Raw genomic sequence first — 20184 nt, 5'->3', positions numbered from 1 at the left:
TTCATAAAATGTACTTTCAACTTTTCCTTTTATAGTTAAAAAATGTAAATATATTGAATATTAAAAAAATTTCAAACTAAAATATTAGCTATAAAAGCATATTGATTTTATTTATTAGTTATAAAAATTGTAACAGTTACTTCAATTTTTCCTAATTACAGTTTGCTTCTGTAGAATTTATCAAAATGTTCACAAATATAGTTGATCTTGAAAATTTAGGTTAAGGATACAAAATTAAAATGAGACTATGCACGTGTCAGAAATTATGGATTGTTGTAGAATGATTTTATATAAAAATGAAAATTATGTTTAAAAATCATTCAGTTATCAAATTATTGCAAATTTAGTAAATTATTGTCACTACAAAATGATTTAATTATAATTTTTTTTTTTGATTACAAACAGAATTGAATTGTAGATTATGGTAAGAAAACAAATCAGTTTCATACTATAATTACATAGTTGATAAATTTATATATTGCATAGGTAATTATTTTCTACGAAAAATATCTAACTGATAAAACATATCGTACAAAACTAGGAGAGTATGTGCTATACATGCTGAAATTCGATTGTAATCTTCATTAATGCATATTTCATTGCTTTATAAACAATAACACATGCTCAAACATATATATTAATCAGTTTAAATGTTAGTAGTACAAGAAACAACAAAAACGTATAGTTTGCAGCCATATATAATGCAATGAATGCAAATATTATGATTGCATACCACAAAAATGACTTCTTTCATGAAGACAATATTGTAATTTACTTATACATGTTTTTTCCTCATTATGTCAACATGCTATCTCACTTAAAAAAAGAATCAATTTTCAATGATTAGATATCCTGCATTTTCAATGGTTTGAAGCCTTGCAGTCACTTATTTGCAAGCACTTGAGAGCTGTGCAAATAATGCTACTAGTGTTAACTCAATCACATGGTTGGTTCAATGTTTTTTGAGCAATTTTGCACCAAACAATTTGAAATATAAATCAAATCAATGTTTAAACAATGGAATCGCCCCTCCAAATTTCAGCCCTTAATGTTAATTACCAAAGGAGATATGAATCTTGCAATAAAAAACACATTATTACAAATAACTACTATTAAAGGTAAATAACTACTTAAATTAAAGGTAAAAAAAGTGCTTTCAGATGAATTTCATTTGAGTATATATGAATTTTTTGCAGTTATAGAATTTTAGAATATTGCATAATCTTATACACATTAACAGAAAGAAGAAAAATGAGCTGAAATATAATGTGCTTCTTTCAATTTAGTCCAAGTAATCCCAAAAATCCCTGTAAATAAAAAATTATGGACACTTCAGATTTTTTTCATCTTACTTTGCAATAAACTTTTTCGTCTTTGCAATAACCAATTAACTTACAGCATCCAGCTCAGGGGTACTTTCTGGACAACATTAGGGCTATTTTTTTCCAAAATTTGAAGTGTTTTGAGGGAAAAATAAAAAAGCTACAGTCTCAGACGTCAGGTTCATTTTTTGCATATTGCATACGACATAATACAGAATAAGTAAGTATCTACAACATCTCAATTTATAAGTCATGCAATTTTTTTTTCTAAAGTGACTTCTGGCCAAGCTAAACACTCTTTTTGCCGGTCATGTGGGCTAATTTATTCAATTTCCCCCTCTGAAACCTGATTCATGTACTTTTTTGTTGGAAACATTAGTTTTTGTCTGTTACGTTATGCCAAATTATACAGTGGTACCAAATTTTTCAAAATCATTGTCTAATGCTCCTGGTCTATAAACAGAGTAAAGTAAAATAAAAACTGCACAGTAATAATTATAAAAAAAACGGTCGTTTTATTTTTTATAAACATTTTGAAAATAAACAGTGAGGAACTAAAACGTTCTAAATCTATATAACAAAATTATCATTAGCAGACATCACATAAATACAATTTTAACATTTATTGCATTAGGTATATTACATTCCAACTAAAGAAAAATCTGAATTTATGAGAATTAGGTGAACACATTTGTCATTCGTACATTATATAAAGAAATATTATGCTAATGATTATTAACACGTCACTCTGATCATGTCAGTCTTAGTGTTATGAAAACAAACTTTTTAAAAAATTATTCAATTAGTTACATGTATTCAGTATTACTTATTCTTATTTACAGAAATATATATATGAAATCAGTATATTATGCAAAAATAAATACATAAAAAAAACCTTTGCATAAAAAACAATTTTCATGTATTTGTACAATAATTTAAGCTTAATAAAAATGTAAGAATGATTCTAATTTGATGATAACCATTGAAGTCATGACATCAGTCTTCAGAATTATTATTAAATGCAAAAGATGTTAATAATTACTGTTAAATTAATATCTACATTAATTAATGTATATAATATTACTGTTAAATTTAATGTCTTCATGCTATACCAGTCTTCACAATTAACAGAATTTGCAAAGAATATTAAGAATTATTCTAAAATATTCAATTATCAATCATGATATGGTGTCCTTAAACATGAAACAATAAAATTACTGGAAAGGATTTGGAATAATATTACTAACAAATTTTAACATAATAATAATTGTGAAGAATTATAATGGAGTCTGTTCTCAAAATGTTTCTATAAATTGATACAAGATAAATAATCCAATCATTTTTTTTTTTTTTAATTATTTAATTTTACATATAAATACTTCTGCTGTATTTTTAATACACTTGTATTATACTTGGTATAATACAGTTATTGGTATAACTGTATTATACCAAGAAAAAACTGATTCTAACAAAGAAATAATTTAATATTTTAACTGCTTGCATTGTAATGTATTATTCAATAGATCTCACTGCATAGTTTTGATACTGGAAATGCTTTATGATTAAAATTTTTTATGACCTTTTCCTTTTGAGCAAAGCGAAGTTCTACATTAAGTGTTGTTAAATCAATGTTATAACATTTTTTCTCTCCATATTTATTAAAGTAAATACATATAATGGCACAAAAAAAGAGAAGATTTTTATTGGAAGTAAGTCAAATTAAAAATATTTACTATCTACTTTAGTAGATAATTTATGAATAACTGATTTAACACTTTATCAATAAGATAAGGAAAAAAAAATTACATTAAGGTTTCAATACCTCTGGGTTACTCACTTATAATTTTTTTTTAATACTTCAGAAATAATTCTTTTTTCATTTTACACAAAAGAAAATATCATTATAAACTCAAAATCACTGAAAAAGAAAACCATCTTTATGTAATATAAAACAAAGCAATTCACAAATTAATAGCCTGTACTTTAAAATACTATTTCAACAAATTTAAATGAAAAATTATCCATGAATGCTATTAAGCAAACTAATCATCAGTTGCAAATCATTCATTATAAATATTAACAAAATTATATCTGCACTTTGAAAATATAGTACTTGTCAGTTAGCATCCCACCTAATTTGTTTTGTTGGTTTTTCACTTTTTCACCCTTTATTGCTAAAAATTGCAATTACAAACTTACTATTAAAAAAAATCCATACGAAATTCAGTACACCGGAATTGTTAGTTAGGTTATCAACATAACCTAACACTTGCTACATAACAACTATGTTGGAAGTGGGCGTAGCACAGGCGTGAAGACTGTCGCGAGAGCGACCGTGTCCAAGCACAACCATCTCAGGGAAAACTGCCGAGAGGACCCTACACCACAAGGTCTGAAGAAAAGGCCTCACACCATGTTAGATAAACCACCGTGAAAAGGTGGGATGAGGGCTTCATAAAAATTTAATATGTAGGTAGGTTGAAACATGAGGGAGTTGTCATATTGTCCTTAACGAGGTCTGTTATATCTTTGTTGTAATATAGAACATGCCTTCTTTTTATGTCTGTTTCAGGTCAACCAGCACAATGATGCTGGCCATGCAATCCCCCAAACCCTTACTGGACATATGTGCATCTGGAAACTTCCTCCAAATACTAGAGCCTCCATGGAAGGCAAATTCCTGTTAGACCGAAAGGCTCTAGCACCAAAAGGACTTAAGAGGATGGACTGAAGGGAATATTGCCGGAAGTACAAAGCGCACACACGCTTAGTCTCCCGTATCAGCCCGTCAATTATTTCTCATTGGTCTAAAGGACCAGAACACAAATACCAAATCTGTCCAAAAATAAAATATATAACTGCCACTGAACAAATAATAACCTGCCAGATAAACAGCAAGGGACATTTGTCCAGATTCTGCAATTAGTAGGGAGTAAACAAACTCCCGTTATCCTTGCATTCTGTTCCGTTCCAACGCCTGCTAACCTCGTCTAATTAACATTAAATATACTAATTATAAATGGTATTTGAAAGGAATAATAAGCTTTCAAACTTTTTAGTGTTTCATTTTTTTATCAGTGCTCATATTAAAAAATAAATTAGGTGAGACACAAACCAAAAATACACTGTACTGAATACTGAACCAGATCAGAGCTCTTGGTTTATCATTCTTTGTTTCCTTGGCGAACTGAAAATAAAAGATAAGTACCGTATTTATTCGAGTACCCCTGAACTTTTTTTCATGGAATTGGAGAGAAAAAAATAAGGATGGAGGGCTTACTTGAAACATAGCGTTTTGCCAGGATATTTTATGTAAAGTAAACGTTTTCTTAGAAGCACCTAAATTCAATCACATAAATATAGTTACATTATGCTTTCGTTTATCAATACCAGATGCCGGTTATAAAGAATACATCCTTAATTATTAACATACTGTTCATATTATCGATAAGAACAAAGTTACGGTATTTTTATAAAACTGATTCATTTTGTATAGGCTGCATCCGGTTCTAATGACACTAGTTACAGTATCAGTTACCCATCATCATCTTGTCTATTCGGCATAGTCATTGTACTGTTTGTAAATGTGCATTTTATACGTTTAGTTTATCTTGTAAAATTTAATACAGTGATATATTTTAATTACGGCATTAAAATGAGTACAAAAAGGACAGCATCTTTGATATTTTACAGTAAATGAAAAACTGCGCGTTATAGAACAGGCTGAAAAAATTGGAAATCAGGAGGCAGGAAGAAAATTTGACGTAGATGAAAGCTGCATTTGAGACTGGCGTAAGAAGAAACAACTTCTGGTGAAAGGCACTGGTAATAAAAAGGCTTATCGTAGCTTAAAACCAAAATACACAGAATAGAAAAAAAATTGTATGACTGTTATGGAAAAAAGGAAATGCGGTTATGCTGTCACGACAGAAATGACAGAAATCATATGCTTGTGAAATCGCTAAATCATTGAATAAAGTTGATTTTAAAGCAAGCCATGGATGGATAACATGATTTTTTGCACGAAATGATTTTTTCAATAAGACCGAAAGACGACTATTTCTGAACGACTTCCAGACGCTTATGAACAAAAAATATTATATTTTCACAAATGCATAATAAGTCTTAGAAAAGATAAAAGATAGGAAATGCTGATCAAACCCCCGTATATTTTGAAATGCCATTTGACACAAAACCGTAAACAAAAAAGGTGAAAAAAGTGTTACGATTTGCAATGATGGTTATGAAAAATAAAGGTATAGCACTCTGCTTTGCATTACTTCTGATGGATCAAAATTACCTCTGTACATTGTTTTTAGAAAAAAAATTTCCACCGCACAGGTAAATGGAGTTATTATCAGAGCACAGGAATCAGGTTGGTTGGACGAAACCTTAATTTTTAGATTGGATCAGGTGTATATGGCAAAAGCAATCAGGAGATTTACTTAATAAAAAAAATACCGGTATGCTAGTAATGGATAGTTATTGGGGGCATACGACTGATAAGTGTAAGACATATTAAAAAAGGGTATGACAGACCAAGTAATAACTCCAGGCGGACTGACATCTCTATTGCAACCAATAGATGTCTACATTAATAAACCATTCAAATCTGCATTAAAACAACTGTACAGTAAATGGATGGTTGATGAAAATTTTTTTCTCACGCCTACAGGAAGAATCAAATGCCCACATTTGTGTTTGCATAAAAGATGTTTGACAAGGTATTTCTACGGAATTAGTAAGGAAAAGTTTAAAAAAATGTGGTATATGAACTTGATGGTAGTGAAGATGATCAATCACCTTTGGCAGAGCGACGTGGAGACTACCGGTAACTCTTCTGCAGACATTGACTAGTACTTGCAGTAATTAATTATTAATGTAATATTAATATTTTAATTTAAATTACAATAACGAATTAAATGCTTTACTTTCTGAATATTTTCATACTTACGTATTTTTTTATATCTGTTGCACTTATATAAATAAAATACCGGTATATACTCAATTTTTTTTTTTAGATTTTTGGTCTGGAAAATAGAGGGCTTATTCGGGGGCGGGGGTACTCGAATAAATACAGTAATTCATTTCTATTTTAATTGCAAAAAAAAATAATTTTAGTACAAAAAAAAAGATGGTTAATATAACTTTTTTTTAAGCTACAAATTCACCATTTTATTCTTCATGAAGGTATTACTATATCCTTATTTCATAATTCATAAAAATTGAACCATCATACATTTGAGATACAGGGATAAAAATATTCTGCAAACAGAAAAACAGTTCTTTTATAATTTTACGGAGTAAAAAAGCAAAAATACTTATAAAAGATTACAGCAATTATAAATCTATTTGTTCACTGCTGAGGCTTCAAGTATGCGAGCAGGATTGGACCATTTTCATGCTGCAACGAAATTAGTGTAAGTTAGTTTTTAGTTTTTCTATTTCCTTCACCTGCAGATGGATTAGTAAGTTTGGAATACTTTGTCATAAAACAGTATTAGAAATTACTGAATTATTGGTTGAGTTTTATTTCTTTCATCAGGTAGGTTGTATTTTCAAATATTTAAATCTTTTAAAAAATTAAATTTTATTTTTATGATGAATTTAATTAAAATTAAAAGAAAGCTTGGTTTTTTATTTTTATGTTTATTCCTAGACACTTTTTTCTGTAAATGTTTTGCAATACCCATAAAAATTGTCGTTATGTATATAAACACTGCATTATTTATATAAATACAAATATATGAACTCACTTTCATTGTATGTTCAACTATACTTTTTTATTTTATTTATATATTATTAATATTTATAGTCATTAAGTTAATTTCCAAACATTTGCTGCTAGTAAGACTTTCCTTAACTACATCCACTCCAATGGACAACATATCTAGCAATCTTTATCTGTACTTTTATCAAACAGAAACCAGTTCCTGTAGTGTTTTGTCAAAGTAAAATAAAAATAAAATATATATTAAAAAACATTTTTTTTTTTTTTTTTTTTTTTACTAAACATTATCTAATAATTACACTATTTTTTTAATTTTGTGAACTAAAAAATTATCAATGACAGTAAAAACACTTTACACACTTAAAAGTAATTCAAAAATGTTATTATTTCTATAGACATTTTTTCATATGCTAAACATAACAAGTATAGATAAATTTTGATATTTTTTTATGGTTGAAAAGAAATAAAAATAATTACATACACAGTTTTATATACATATTTTTGGACAAAAAAAGTTAACTTCAGCATTATGGAAACACAAGCAAGCAGTAAGTACAGTTAGGGATACTTTAACATGCAATTTCATGCAGTGTATAACTTCAGCATTATGGAAACACAAGCAAGCAATAAGTACAGTTACCATTGAGATACTTTAACATGCAATTTCATGCAGTGTATGTTGACCCATTTCTTAATAATTTTCTTATAATTTTGTCACAAAAAGTGTACATATTTATAAATTTATGTGTTACAGGGTTATTTCAGCTACAAAATTTCAGTATAGGGATACATATAAAACTAACAATTGAGGAGTGAAAGGGTTTTAAAATCACTAAAATTAAAACAATAAAAATTATTTTATACAACAGTAACAAGATTTACATTGCTAAAGCAATATATAAATACGGGTAAGATACATCATGTCACAGGAAATAAAAAAATATTTTAAAATATAGAAACATAAACCATCATTGAACCTACTAACTAATGAAATTCAATAATAATTGCTTAAGTCAATGTCTAATAGTTTCCAATAATTCAACAAATGTACAACTGATAAAGAATATTTCAGTATACACCAATTTATATTATACATAGCGCAACAATGTCACATGACCTAATTACTTTTCAAATTTATCTCAAAAAAAATGTATCATGTAGGTAAATTACTGTCATTTTATTCACTGTGTTAAAATTAAGTAATCATCATTGATTTATAATAAATTTACAACTAACCTTCACAACCTTGGTAATTAGTAGTGTTACAATGTAATAGTTTTTTAGTAGCTATAAAACTTTTCTGTTCACTTAAGAAACAGTAGTTTCATTTCACATGTAAAAAAAAGAAAGTAATTTGTTTAACATGCACAAATTAGGTATTTGTAATAGTTTGTACTAATTATAATTATGATTTTATGCAGGTAATTGCTATCATTGCAGCACACATATTTGTTGGTGACTTTAGACTCTAGACGATAAAATCTCTAGAAAAATACACTTCCATTATAATCTGATATAATCGGTTATAAATTCTTAGATAGGCACAATTTTAGCAGTAATTATTATACAGCATTTATCTGCATCACATTTAATACTTGCTGATACAATTAGCTGATTCACTAAATTGCAACAACTGTATCAACCTAACATAGCAACATGAACAAATTTGTAGAAATTAAATTATTCAGTAATCTTTGACAAAATAATAAGTCATTTGAACCATTATACTGAAAATTAAATATCTAATTTGTACAGCTTGTTGAAATCAGTGCAAAGATCTAACAAAAGATGACTTTGAAAAATTAATAACAAAGAAATCTAGTATGAAGTATATGAATGACAATGTTGAAAATACAAATGATCGTAAAAACCAAATTTTATAATGAATTCATTAAATTACATCTTGCATACAGAAAAGGCAATTGTTTAATAAAGTTTTTAAGTTAAATTTATACACTGAGAAAAGTTTAAATAAATTTACAATAGGTTGAAAATAGTAATGAACCCACACAAAAAGTCTTTAAGGCAATAAAGAGATTACAAACTTCCTCAGAAAATTATGTTCAATTAACTGGTTTAATAAATTTATTAATAATATTTTCCTGTATTATTAAGGAACATTATCCCTCTACCTTAACATTGAGGTCTTTCTTTTTGCAGTAAATTGCTAGAATGTATCTCCCTACAAATAAGACTGACTACTAACCTATAAAGTAATTTCTAATGCTTGCAAGAATGTGAGCATGCATAAGTACTTTATTTATTTAGGCTTCATTGATAGGTTAACTTGATGTGTTTGTTTCATATTCCATCATGATATTTAATATAAAAATAAAATATGATGAACAGTACAATTTTTTCATTAAAATAATATTAAAATGGAATGTACATATTGAAAATAAATAATAATTAAATGTAATATTTGTATTAAATATATTAATGTAAATCAATACTTCGCCAATTAACACACCATAAAATGTGGACTTATTAATAATTTTTATAAGTGAGAACCATTAAAAATCACAGCAATTTATTAATTACAACTCCACACAAAATGTCCAGTAATGGATTTTTTTTAATGATATTACAGCAGCCCTCCTGGATCAGCTGCATTGAATATATATAAATATTTATATATATATACTTTTTTACACACAAATTCCCGACCGATACAGACGGACAAATGAACGAAAAAACAACCAGTATGATGACATATTCCCCATGTCATCATGTCAGCTGTTCTTTAGATTTATCAATATTTGTCGATTCCAGTATCGGTCGTTCAGACTGCTAGACTTGGTTAAGTAACTGATTCAGTCTTGATGCTGTATCTCCATCTTCTAATACACTGGTGACATTGTGTTGTTTAGATGTTTCAAATTTTGGTAAATCTCGGATGAATGCCTTACGCTTAAACAATTGGCCCATATTCTGACCGATTAACTGAAACAAATTAATCAATATTATTAAAGTATAAGTAAGAAACTTAATTTTGCAGAGGCATATTTATCTCTAATACTTTTTAAATCTACAACAACTAACAACTTAATTGTTCCACACTGTTTAATGAACAAAGTGGTAATGAGTTTTCTTCCTCAATGTAATAGACTACTATTATTCTCCACGAATTTCCCTGTTCAGGAAGGGGTCTCTTTCCTCTTTGTTCAAACATGGATTACATTGATAGTAACTTTGCTTCAGACAATCAAGGAAATGGTAAGAAAACATGAGTATAATATTAACTTTATTTGTGCCTTCCTGTTACTCTATTTATTTGATGCACTTATTCTTTTCTATTCTGCATTAACAATTTATGTTAAAACTACCTAATTCAATTTTTGTTACCGTTCTTATTTACAACTTTAAAAATTTTTTTTCTTTTTTTTGTCTTCAGTTATTTGACTGGTTTGATGCAGCTCTCCAAGATTCCCTATCTAGTGCTAGTAGTTTCATTTTGGTATACCCCCTACATCCTACATCCCTAACAATTTGTTTTACATATCCAAATGTTGTCTGCCTGCACAATGTTTTTCTTCTATCTGTCCCTCCAGTATTAAAGCGACTATTTCAGAATGTCTTAACATGCCTGTCTCTTCTTTTAACTATATTTTTCCAAATGCTTCTTTCTTCATCTATTTGCCGCAACACCTCTTCATTTGTCACTTTATCCACCCATCTGATTTTTAACATTTTCCTATAGCACCACATTTCAAAAGCTTCGAATCTTTTCTTCTCAGGTAGTCCGATCGTCCAAGTTTCAGTTCCACATAAACCTACACTCCAAACATATACATTCAAAAATCTTTTCCTGATGTTTAAATTAATTTTTGATATAAACAAATTATATTTCTGACTGAAGGCTCGTTGTGCCTGTGCTATTCGGCATTTTATATTGCTCCTGTTTCGTCCATCTTTAGTAATTCTACTTCCCAAATAACAAAATTCTTCTACCTCCATAATCTTTTCTCTTCCTCTTTTTACATTCAGTGGTCCATCTCAGTTATTTCTACAACATTTCATTACTTTCATTTTATTCTTGTTTATTTTCATGCGGTAGTTCTTGCGTAAGACTTCATCCATGCCGTTCATTGTTTCTTCGAAATCCTTTTTACTCTCAGCTAGATCTACTATATCATCAGAACTGTAGCATCTTTATCTTTTCACCTTGTATTGTTACTGCGGATCTAAATTGTTCTTTAACATCATTAACTGCTAGTTCTATGTAAAGATTAAAAAGTAAGTAAGGCTAAGGTAAGTAAGTATGTTCTCTATCCCCGTTAAAAAGAAATGGGGATAGGGAACATCCTTGTTGGACTCCCTTTCTTATTACGGCTTCTTTCTTATGTTCTTCAATTATTATTGTTGCTGTTTGGTTTTGTAAATGTTAGCAATTGTTCTTCTATCTCTGTATTTGAACCCTAATTTTTTTTTTAAATGCTGAACATTTTATTCCAGTCTATGTTATCGAATGCCTTTTCCAGGTCTATAAATGGCAATCCACCGGGTTGGTATAGTGGTGAACGCGTCTTCCCAAATCAACTGATTTGGAAGTCGAGAGTTCCAGCGTTCAAGTCCTAGTAAAGTCAGTTATTTTTACACGGATTTGAATACTAGATCGTGAATACCGGTGTTCTTTGGTGGTTGGGTTTCAATTAACCACACATCTCAGGAATGGTCGAACTGAAACTGGTACAAGACTACACTTCATTTACACTCATACATATCATCCTCTGAAGTATTATCTGAAAGGTAATTACCTGAGGCTAAAGAGGAAAAAGAAGAAGGTTTATAAATGCCAAGTATGTTAGTTTGTTTTTCTTTAATCTTTCTTCTACTTTTAATCTGAGCACTACAATTGCTTCCCTTGTCACTATACTTTACCTAAAATCAAATTGGTCTTCTCCTAACACTTCTTCCACTCTCCTCTCAATTCTTCTGTACAGAATTCTAGTTAAGATTTTTTATGCATGGCTAGTTAAGCTAATTGTTTTGTATTCTTCACATTTATCTGCTCCTGCTCTCTTTGGTATCATGACTATAACACACTTTTTGAAGTCTGACTGAACTTCCCCTTTTTCATAAATATTACACACCAGTTTGTATAATCTATCAATCACTTCCTCACCTGCACTGCACAGTAATTCTACATGTATTCTGTCTATTCCAGGAGCCTTTCTGCCATTCAAATCTTTTAACGCTCTCTTAAATTCAGATCTCAATATTTTTCTTCCCTTTCACCCTCTTAGACTTCCTCTTCTTCCTCTATAACATTATTTTCTAATTCATTTGTTCCATATAATTCAACAATATATTCCACCCACCTATTGACTTTGCCTTTCGTATTATATATCGATGTACCATCTTTGTTTAACACATTAATAGATTTTAATTTATGTACCCCAAAAGTTTCCTTAACTTTCCTGTATGCTTCGTCTATTTTACCAATGTTCATTTCTCTTTTCAGTTCTGAACACTTTCCTTTAATCCACTCTTCTTTCGCTAGTTTGCACTTCCTGTTTATAGTATTTCTTAATTGTTGAAAGTTCCTTTTACTTTCTTCATCACTAGCATTCTTATATTTTCTAAGTTCATCCATTAGCTGCAATATATCATCTGAAATCCAAGGTTTTCTACCAGTTCCCTTTGTTCCGCCTACGTTTGCTTCTGCTGATTTAAAAATTTCCTTTTTAACACTCTCCCATTCTTCTTCTTGATTTTCTACCTTATTTTTTTTACTCAGACCTCTTGCGATGTCCTCCTCAAAAATCTTCTTTCCCTGCTCTTCCTCAAGCTTTCCCTGCTCTTCTCTTCTTCCTCAAGCAATTCCACAGATTCATTTGACACCTTTTCTTCAGATTTTTAAACCCCAATCTACATTTCATTAACACTAAATGATGGTCGCTATCAATGTCTGCTTCAGGTAAGTTTTGCAGTCAACAAGTTGATTCCTAAATCTTTGCTTAACCATGATATAATCTATCTGATACCTTGCAGTATCACCTGGCTTTTTCCATGTGTATATTCTTCTATTATGATTCTTAAACTGGATGTTGGCAATTACTAAATTATACTTTGTGCAAAACTCTAAAGTCGGTCCCCTCTTTCATTCCTTTTGCCCAGCTCATATTCATCCATATTCCTTCCTTGCCTTTTCCAATGCTTGCATTCCAATCTCCAACTATTATTAAATTTTCATCTCCTTCTATGTGTTTAATTGCTTTGTCAATTTCTTTGTGTACACACTCTACCTCATCATCATCATCATGGGCGCTTGTAGGCATATAGACATATTAACGATCATTGTCGGCTTAGGTTTTGATTCTATCCTTATTATAATGATTCTATCACTATCCATTTTGAAATACTATACTCTCTTCCCTATCTTCTTGTTCATTACGAAACCTACACCTGCCTGTCCATTATTTGAAGCTGAGTTAATTATTCTAAAATCACCTGTCCAAGAGTCGTTTTCCTCTTCCCACTGAACCTTGCTAATTCCTACTATATCTACATTTATCCTATCAATTTCCCTCTTTCAATTTTCCAACCTACCAACCTTTTTTAGACTTCTAACATTCCACACTCAGACTTGTAGAATGTTATTTTTAAATTTTCTGGTGACCCCTTCCTTAGTAGTCCCCACCTGGAGATCTGAACAGGGTGACTAGTTTACCTCCGGAATATTTTACCAAGGAAGGTGCCTCCATCATTTCAGTATGAAAATGCAGAGAGCTACATTTTCTTGGAAAAAGAGCAGCTGTAGTTTTCCATTGCCCTCAGCTGCGCAGTGCTCAGAGGATTGAGTGATGTTGAAATGGCCGCCTGACCTACGCCCTTAACAACTACTGAAAGAGCTTCTGCCCTTTTTCAGGAATCATTCCTTAGTCTGGCTCTAAACAGATACCTCTTTTTCCCAACCTTTTATTGACAAAGGCAAAGGCATTGATTGCCATTTGCAAGTTGAAAAGCAATGAGCAGAAACCACTGTACTGTCTCAAGCCATTTACACAATGGGACTTGCCTTTGTCTATTCTAGTCACAAATACTAGATTTTATATAGAACTAGATACGAAAAACTTCTCCTTTCTTCTATTATATTTTAAGGTTAACTTCTTAAAATGTTAAAGAAATTTTTTTCATTCCAATATCAGCATCTTGTATGAAAGCTATATGGTGTGTGATCGTAAATTTACCATAAAATGTTCTCAGTAAATCATGTGTTGGACCCGCAACATGTGGACATGCATTATCAAGCAGCAGGACGACAACATCTGTCAGCTGCCCATGTCACAGATTTTGAATGATGCGCTGTAACTTAGATGGAGTTTCGTAGTAGGCTTCTGCATTTATAGATGTTCCATGTGGGATGCAATTGATCGGCAGTATGCCAAACCGATCTCAAAAGATTGTGGCCGTCAGTTTGTGTCCAAATGGCTTGGGTTGACTTTGTTGGTGATTGAGGATGACACCATTCACTTGACTGCCGTTTTCTCTTTGGTGTGCAATATGAAATCCATGTTTCATCACCAGTAACAATTGAAATAAGGAACTCATCACCTTTATCTGTCATTTGGATTTTTTGTCACGTTTCGTTAAGACTTGTGACACCCAACGTGCACAAACCTTTCTGAAGCCTAAATGGTCGTGAACAATGTGACTTGAGTTCTTGAAACATCAGCAAAAAGAAGTGCCAGGTCAAAAATCATTGAGTGACAATCTTTTCTGATTTCATCATAGATACGTTTCAATAAGTCCTCTGTGATTATCAAGGGCTTCCCTGAACGTTCTTCATCATACACATTAACTCTGTTATTTCTTAACCATCTTTGTACATTTCTTTCACTCATTATATTATCACAGTACACAGCAACCAACTGCGTACAAATTTAAGCCAGCTTAATGTTTTGATTGTTTAAAAAACATATGACTCCATGTATTTCACAGTCGGCAGCAACATAGATTTCCCTATTAATTTTTTAACATAATAATTCACACGTAATCAAAGATACTACAACGTGACAACTTACAGACAACAATGCAGTATGTACATTATTAACATGGCCATGAATGACACAAGTTTGCCAACATTAAGGAAAGAAATTTCCCAGAGGTCTTTACTTTAGACATATTCCTTGTAACTTCTTCTGCAATTCTTAGATGAAGGTGGGAAATTCAATATCACTACCCTTATCAAATTGAAGAAAAATTACAGAAGATAATTAGAGTAATTCTATTTTCTCCATCAATTATTTCAGTATTTAACTTTCCTAACCAATTTTTTAAATTTTAATATAGCAAAAATTTGTAAAGTAATATATAAAACGAGGGTTACCTGTAAAGTAACTATCAATAGAACTAAACAGAATTATATGCAGTAGAAAGTATGTTACAAACAACAGAATATTATTAATAATTTACTTACAGAGCTGGTAAGTTTCTTGAACATTTCCTTTTTAGCTTTATCTACTTTACAACCTTTCTGGGATTCCTTCAATACTTTTTCATCAAATTTTTGTAAATCCATAACATTTATATCAGGAATATGTTCCATTACCTGAAAATAAAGCAAAGCTGTTTATTAATCCAACTAAAGCTTGCAACTAAATCAAAGACATTCCATGTGAAAATGCAAAACAACCAAGACCAACAAAAATCTGTACAACATAAATAATGTCCTATTGTCTTGATGTAATAAAATCAGACTGATGCTCAATCCTTTTATTATATCAACTGCTGTAACAAAGTCAGATTTATCTGGAATATCTTAATTATTAGACTTATTGCAGAGATATTTAGACATTCAGAACAATAGAAGATACAATAATCTTTCCATGAGAGTAGATTTATTTACTAATAAAAATTTTAATGGCTATATATCTTTTATCCTAAACTTTTTGGAAAACAATACTGCTAGTCTTTGATGAATCAATGAATGACAGTTATGAAGGAAACATATCAGAGGCATTACCTGATAATATGAGAAATACATTTGTTAAACTGATGTGTCCCGAATCCAAACAGTAAAATAAAGACTTCTTCAAAGAGTCAGTCTATTCTGTATAGATAAATTTCCATTAAAAAATGTTATCTGTTGACAACTGCTGACAAACACTCGCTGCATCATTTAACAAAGCAATATTATAAGAACTGTATGTAATCTATTAAAGTTGGAAGAAACAGGCTTCCAGAGGAGTCGTCAAACTTGATTGTTGTATGACATACCAAGTCATCGAGGAACCCAGAAGAAATTTATTAACCTAGATATTGTAGTAATGAAGACAGAGTTGGATGGATTGTCAAGATTACTGGTTGCATAGTAAATGCCAGATAGTGCTTGAAATCTCAGCACTGATGTGGTATATTCATCCTTGAGGTATAATAAATATCATTAACATGGTACACAGCTTAGCAGCAAAACAAATCTACCTTATCAACATAAACATACATCCATCAGTATAAATCATTATAACTGGATTCTCCTGGCCTTGAATTTTGTATAATTATAACAAGATTATAAAGTGATTAGTATATTTACAGATCAATTTTTTGCTAACACTGAATTTTTCCTTAAATTAAATATTAGCTCTTAGAAATTTAATTTATGTGATGTATACATATATAATTAGAAATGATACATTTTTGCATACTAATGTTTCATATTATTTTAACAGTAACTTTTATGCATAATTAGTTGTTAAATTAGAAAAGCAATCAGAAGTAGTTTAGTTACAGATAATCTTTTCCCAACTTTCTGATATAAAAATCAAATATTAAACATTCAGCAGAATATTAAGCATTATGTGTAAAGAGCGATGACAGATAAATTAAAAATCATGAACATACAGTGGAAATTTGTGACCGGTTGTTTACCAATTCTACAATTTTATTTATTGACTATGTAATAAATGGAACATTTAACATGATCACATTACACAATTTCATATATCTAGAAATATCCTTTTTTTTAGATAAATGATCTATAAACTACTGTTCCAAATTATTAATTCACACATTTTAATTTCTAGCAATCCTGTTAAAAAATCCAGTATTATGGCCATCTATATCCCACTTCTTTTTTTAATAAATCTCTTTAGTCAGAGAAGAACAGAGCAATGCTGAGTGCTTTTCTCTAGGGGATTAGAAGGCTGGTTTTTTTGGCTTTTTTTTAGGAAAAAATCAAAAGATTACCACACCTAATAAAACACAGCACTCAAAAAACAAAACAAAGCATTACAACAATATGTTTGTAGTGTAATTATATAAAATCTGACTACTATAAAAAGGATTTTTCCCCAGAAAAAATCTACATTGCTGTAGAATGATATTAAGAGTTCTGAGATACACTTCTGCACCTGTTTATAGTTCTCTTCAACAGTTTGCACAAAATCCTTATAAAATTACAGGAGAGTAAAGAGAAGTACATTTTCTGAATTAATAAAATAGGTAACAATAGCTTCGTATCATAACTGAGGAAAAATAAGCTGCTTAAAAATATAAGATTTTAATGATATTGTGTTTAATGATATAGTGTTTTTGTAAACAAAAAAAAGTAAGTTAACAAATGCAAAGTGGGAAGCTGAAGATCATGAAAAGTTTTTAAAATGATGCAGAATAATGTTGATACTGTAAATAAATGCAAGATAAATACAGTAATATATACAAAAAAGTACAAAGTTTCAAAATTTTAAGATGGAATAACTTCAATTGTGTATATGTCGCAATTAATTTAGTTCCACATATTAGTAAGTTAGTATAATTTATGATGAGGTAAAGTGTCAGCAATTTTGTCAACTTCAAGATAACTGTTCAAATTGGTAATTAGCTTTATTGATTTTCAATCTGTGACTTCAGATCTGGTTCTATTAACAGAAAAGTGACAGTTATACAATAGCAATGTTTTAATACAGAGCAATTTAGTATAATATATATATATATATATTTATATAATTAAAATAACAAATATTTAGTATGTAGTTGTGTTATTAAAGCAAAAATGTAACCCTAGTGATAAATTCTAATTCACTAATTGGGTGATAAAAAATGAATTACAATGAAACTGCAGAAAATACATTACAATCTTATCTAAATTTATTGAACTATACTTTTGTACCTGCTGCCAACTGGATAAGACGTTTTGTTACATAAGATGTGAAGTAAGAATTAAATGTAACTAAAGAAAAAAAATAATAACATACTTCTTTGATATGGGCAAACTTTGGGCGTAACATTTCATATAGCTGAGTTCCCAACATAAGCAATGATCCTAAATTTGAATCATGTTGACCATGAGCTTGTAAAGCTTGTAAAACACATGTTAAAGCATGAGCTGCTACAGCAGGAGTTATTCTATTTTCAGCCAAAAGAGTACGCATAACAGGTGCCATCAACGTAGCTGCCTTCAGACTAACATTGCTATCATTCCACGAAACAGCACTATAAAAAAAAAAAAAGATTTAAAATCTCATTAAATAAATAATATTAAAAGTATGGTTAAAAATATAGTAAAAATTCAGTTAACTCAAAATCTCTAAAATTCTTTCAGGACATCTATTAAGCAATAGACGAGATACTGATGTTGGAAATGAGGGAATGGATGCTCCAACTGTCATAGCATGTGTGCCTCTATGATAAGTAAAGTTATGTGAGGGCAACAGCAATGTTAGCTGTGCAACGTGTTATCAATTCTCTTATGAATGAAGTGGTCAAACCCTCTGAAATTTTGACCACTAATCTGAAGTTAGAGGTTGTGATGTCATTACATACCCAAGTCTATTTATTTATTTAGCATATGGCACCAAAACACAACACCAATTACAGTAAAAAATTACAAACAAACATTTGACAAAATAAATATAAGCTACTGATTCTGGAGTCACCATCAGGAAATCTTCAGCATTTCCTTCATAAGCTGTCCTAGGGCAAACTTCTGTGATGTGTTTAACAGTTTGATTTTCACCACACTCACAAAGGGGCATCTGTGTTTTACCCCATTTATACAGGAAATAGGTGCACCTACCATGCTGAGTTCATCTTCTGTTTAGCATTGACCATGTTTTAAGTGGCAAGTGAAAACCCGGCAGCTTTTGAATAATACATGGGATTTGGTTCTGCTTTATGGTCCATTCTTGACACCAGGCATCAGTTAAGTTAAATCTTTCCTCTGTGGCAGCAATTGCTGTTTTGATAGGTGGCTTTCTAGATCGAAGGTGACTATGATTGGCATTCTCAATGTCCTCATGTAATGGTAGGTTTCGATTGTCCATAATCTTCTTGAGCGTTCATACAGCACAGGTTTGGGGGTGGTATGTGGCTCAATACCGGGAGGCATTTCACAGGAGTACACCCGAAAACCCCAGCAATCATTCTCATAGTGTTATTAAGTTGAGCATCAATTCTATGAACATAAGGGCTGTAAAGCCACACTGGCGCACAATATTCAGCAGCTGAAAAGACGAGGTTCAGAGCCAATGTGCACAAAGTGGAAGCTGATGCTCCCAATGTTGTTCCACAGAGCTTATGTATAATGTTTCTCGCTTTCAATTTCTCTGCAGTTTTCATTAGGTGTTCCTTAAATGAAAGCGTTCTATCAAGTGTCACGCCTAGGTATTTTGGTGTCTTATTGTGAAAGAGCCATGTATTCTTGAATAGAATTTTAAGCTCCCTATTAGCGAACTTGTTACTCAGGTGGAAGCATGACCAAGTCTATGACTGGGCCAGTTAATTTAAAGGAAGGTATAAAGCTGAAAAAAATAATTGTGATCAAGGGCAAGTGTGACTGATGACACCATTGGATTGATCCAGACCTCAGCAAGACGATTGGCCACTTTATGGTGATGAAACTGCTTTAGAAATTAGTATTAGTCATGAAAGTACCCATTCCATTTTCACAAAGCACCTTAGCTTCTGCAGTTTGTGTGATGTGGGTTCCAAAACATTTGATCCAAAATCAGAAACAGGGCCTATAGGAAATTTGCCAAAGGCTGGATAGATTTTGATGAGAAAGAAATGTTTTGCACTGAATAGTCACATATGTTGAGATGTGGGTCTATTACTACAATCTTGAGTCAAAATCAGTGGGTATGGAGTACCAAACGAGTGGAGAGACTTGCCCTGTAAAGGCAAAAATGTATC

General features: G+C 30.7%; 1 protein-coding gene across 3 annotated transcripts in view; it reads right to left on the bottom strand.

Moving 5' to 3' along the window:
* Positions 1-1817: 1817 nt before the first annotated feature.
* The window catches only part of Ranbp21 (exportin-5-like protein Ranbp21), a 116772-nt gene continuing 98405 nt past the window's right edge, over positions 1818-20184 (bottom strand). For all 3 annotated transcript variants that reach the window (XM_075358449.1, XM_075358447.1, XM_075358450.1), the window contains exons 19-21: positions 18249-18486; positions 15476-15607; positions 1818-9996 (exon numbers count right to left, since the gene is read on the bottom strand). In XM_075358449.1, coding sequence (XP_075214564.1) covers positions 9844-9996; positions 15476-15607; positions 18249-18486 — 523 coding nt within the window. In that variant the 3' untranslated portion in view covers positions 1818-9843. The remainder of the gene's footprint in view (positions 9997-15475; positions 15608-18248; positions 18487-20184) is intronic.

This window comes from Lycorma delicatula, chromosome 2, assembly GCF_047948215.1.
Source record: "Lycorma delicatula isolate Av1 chromosome 2, ASM4794821v1, whole genome shotgun sequence".
Lineage (NCBI taxonomy): Eukaryota > Metazoa > Arthropoda > Insecta > Hemiptera > Fulgoridae > Lycorma > Lycorma delicatula.
This window is presented reverse-complemented; position numbering and strand designations above follow the sequence as displayed.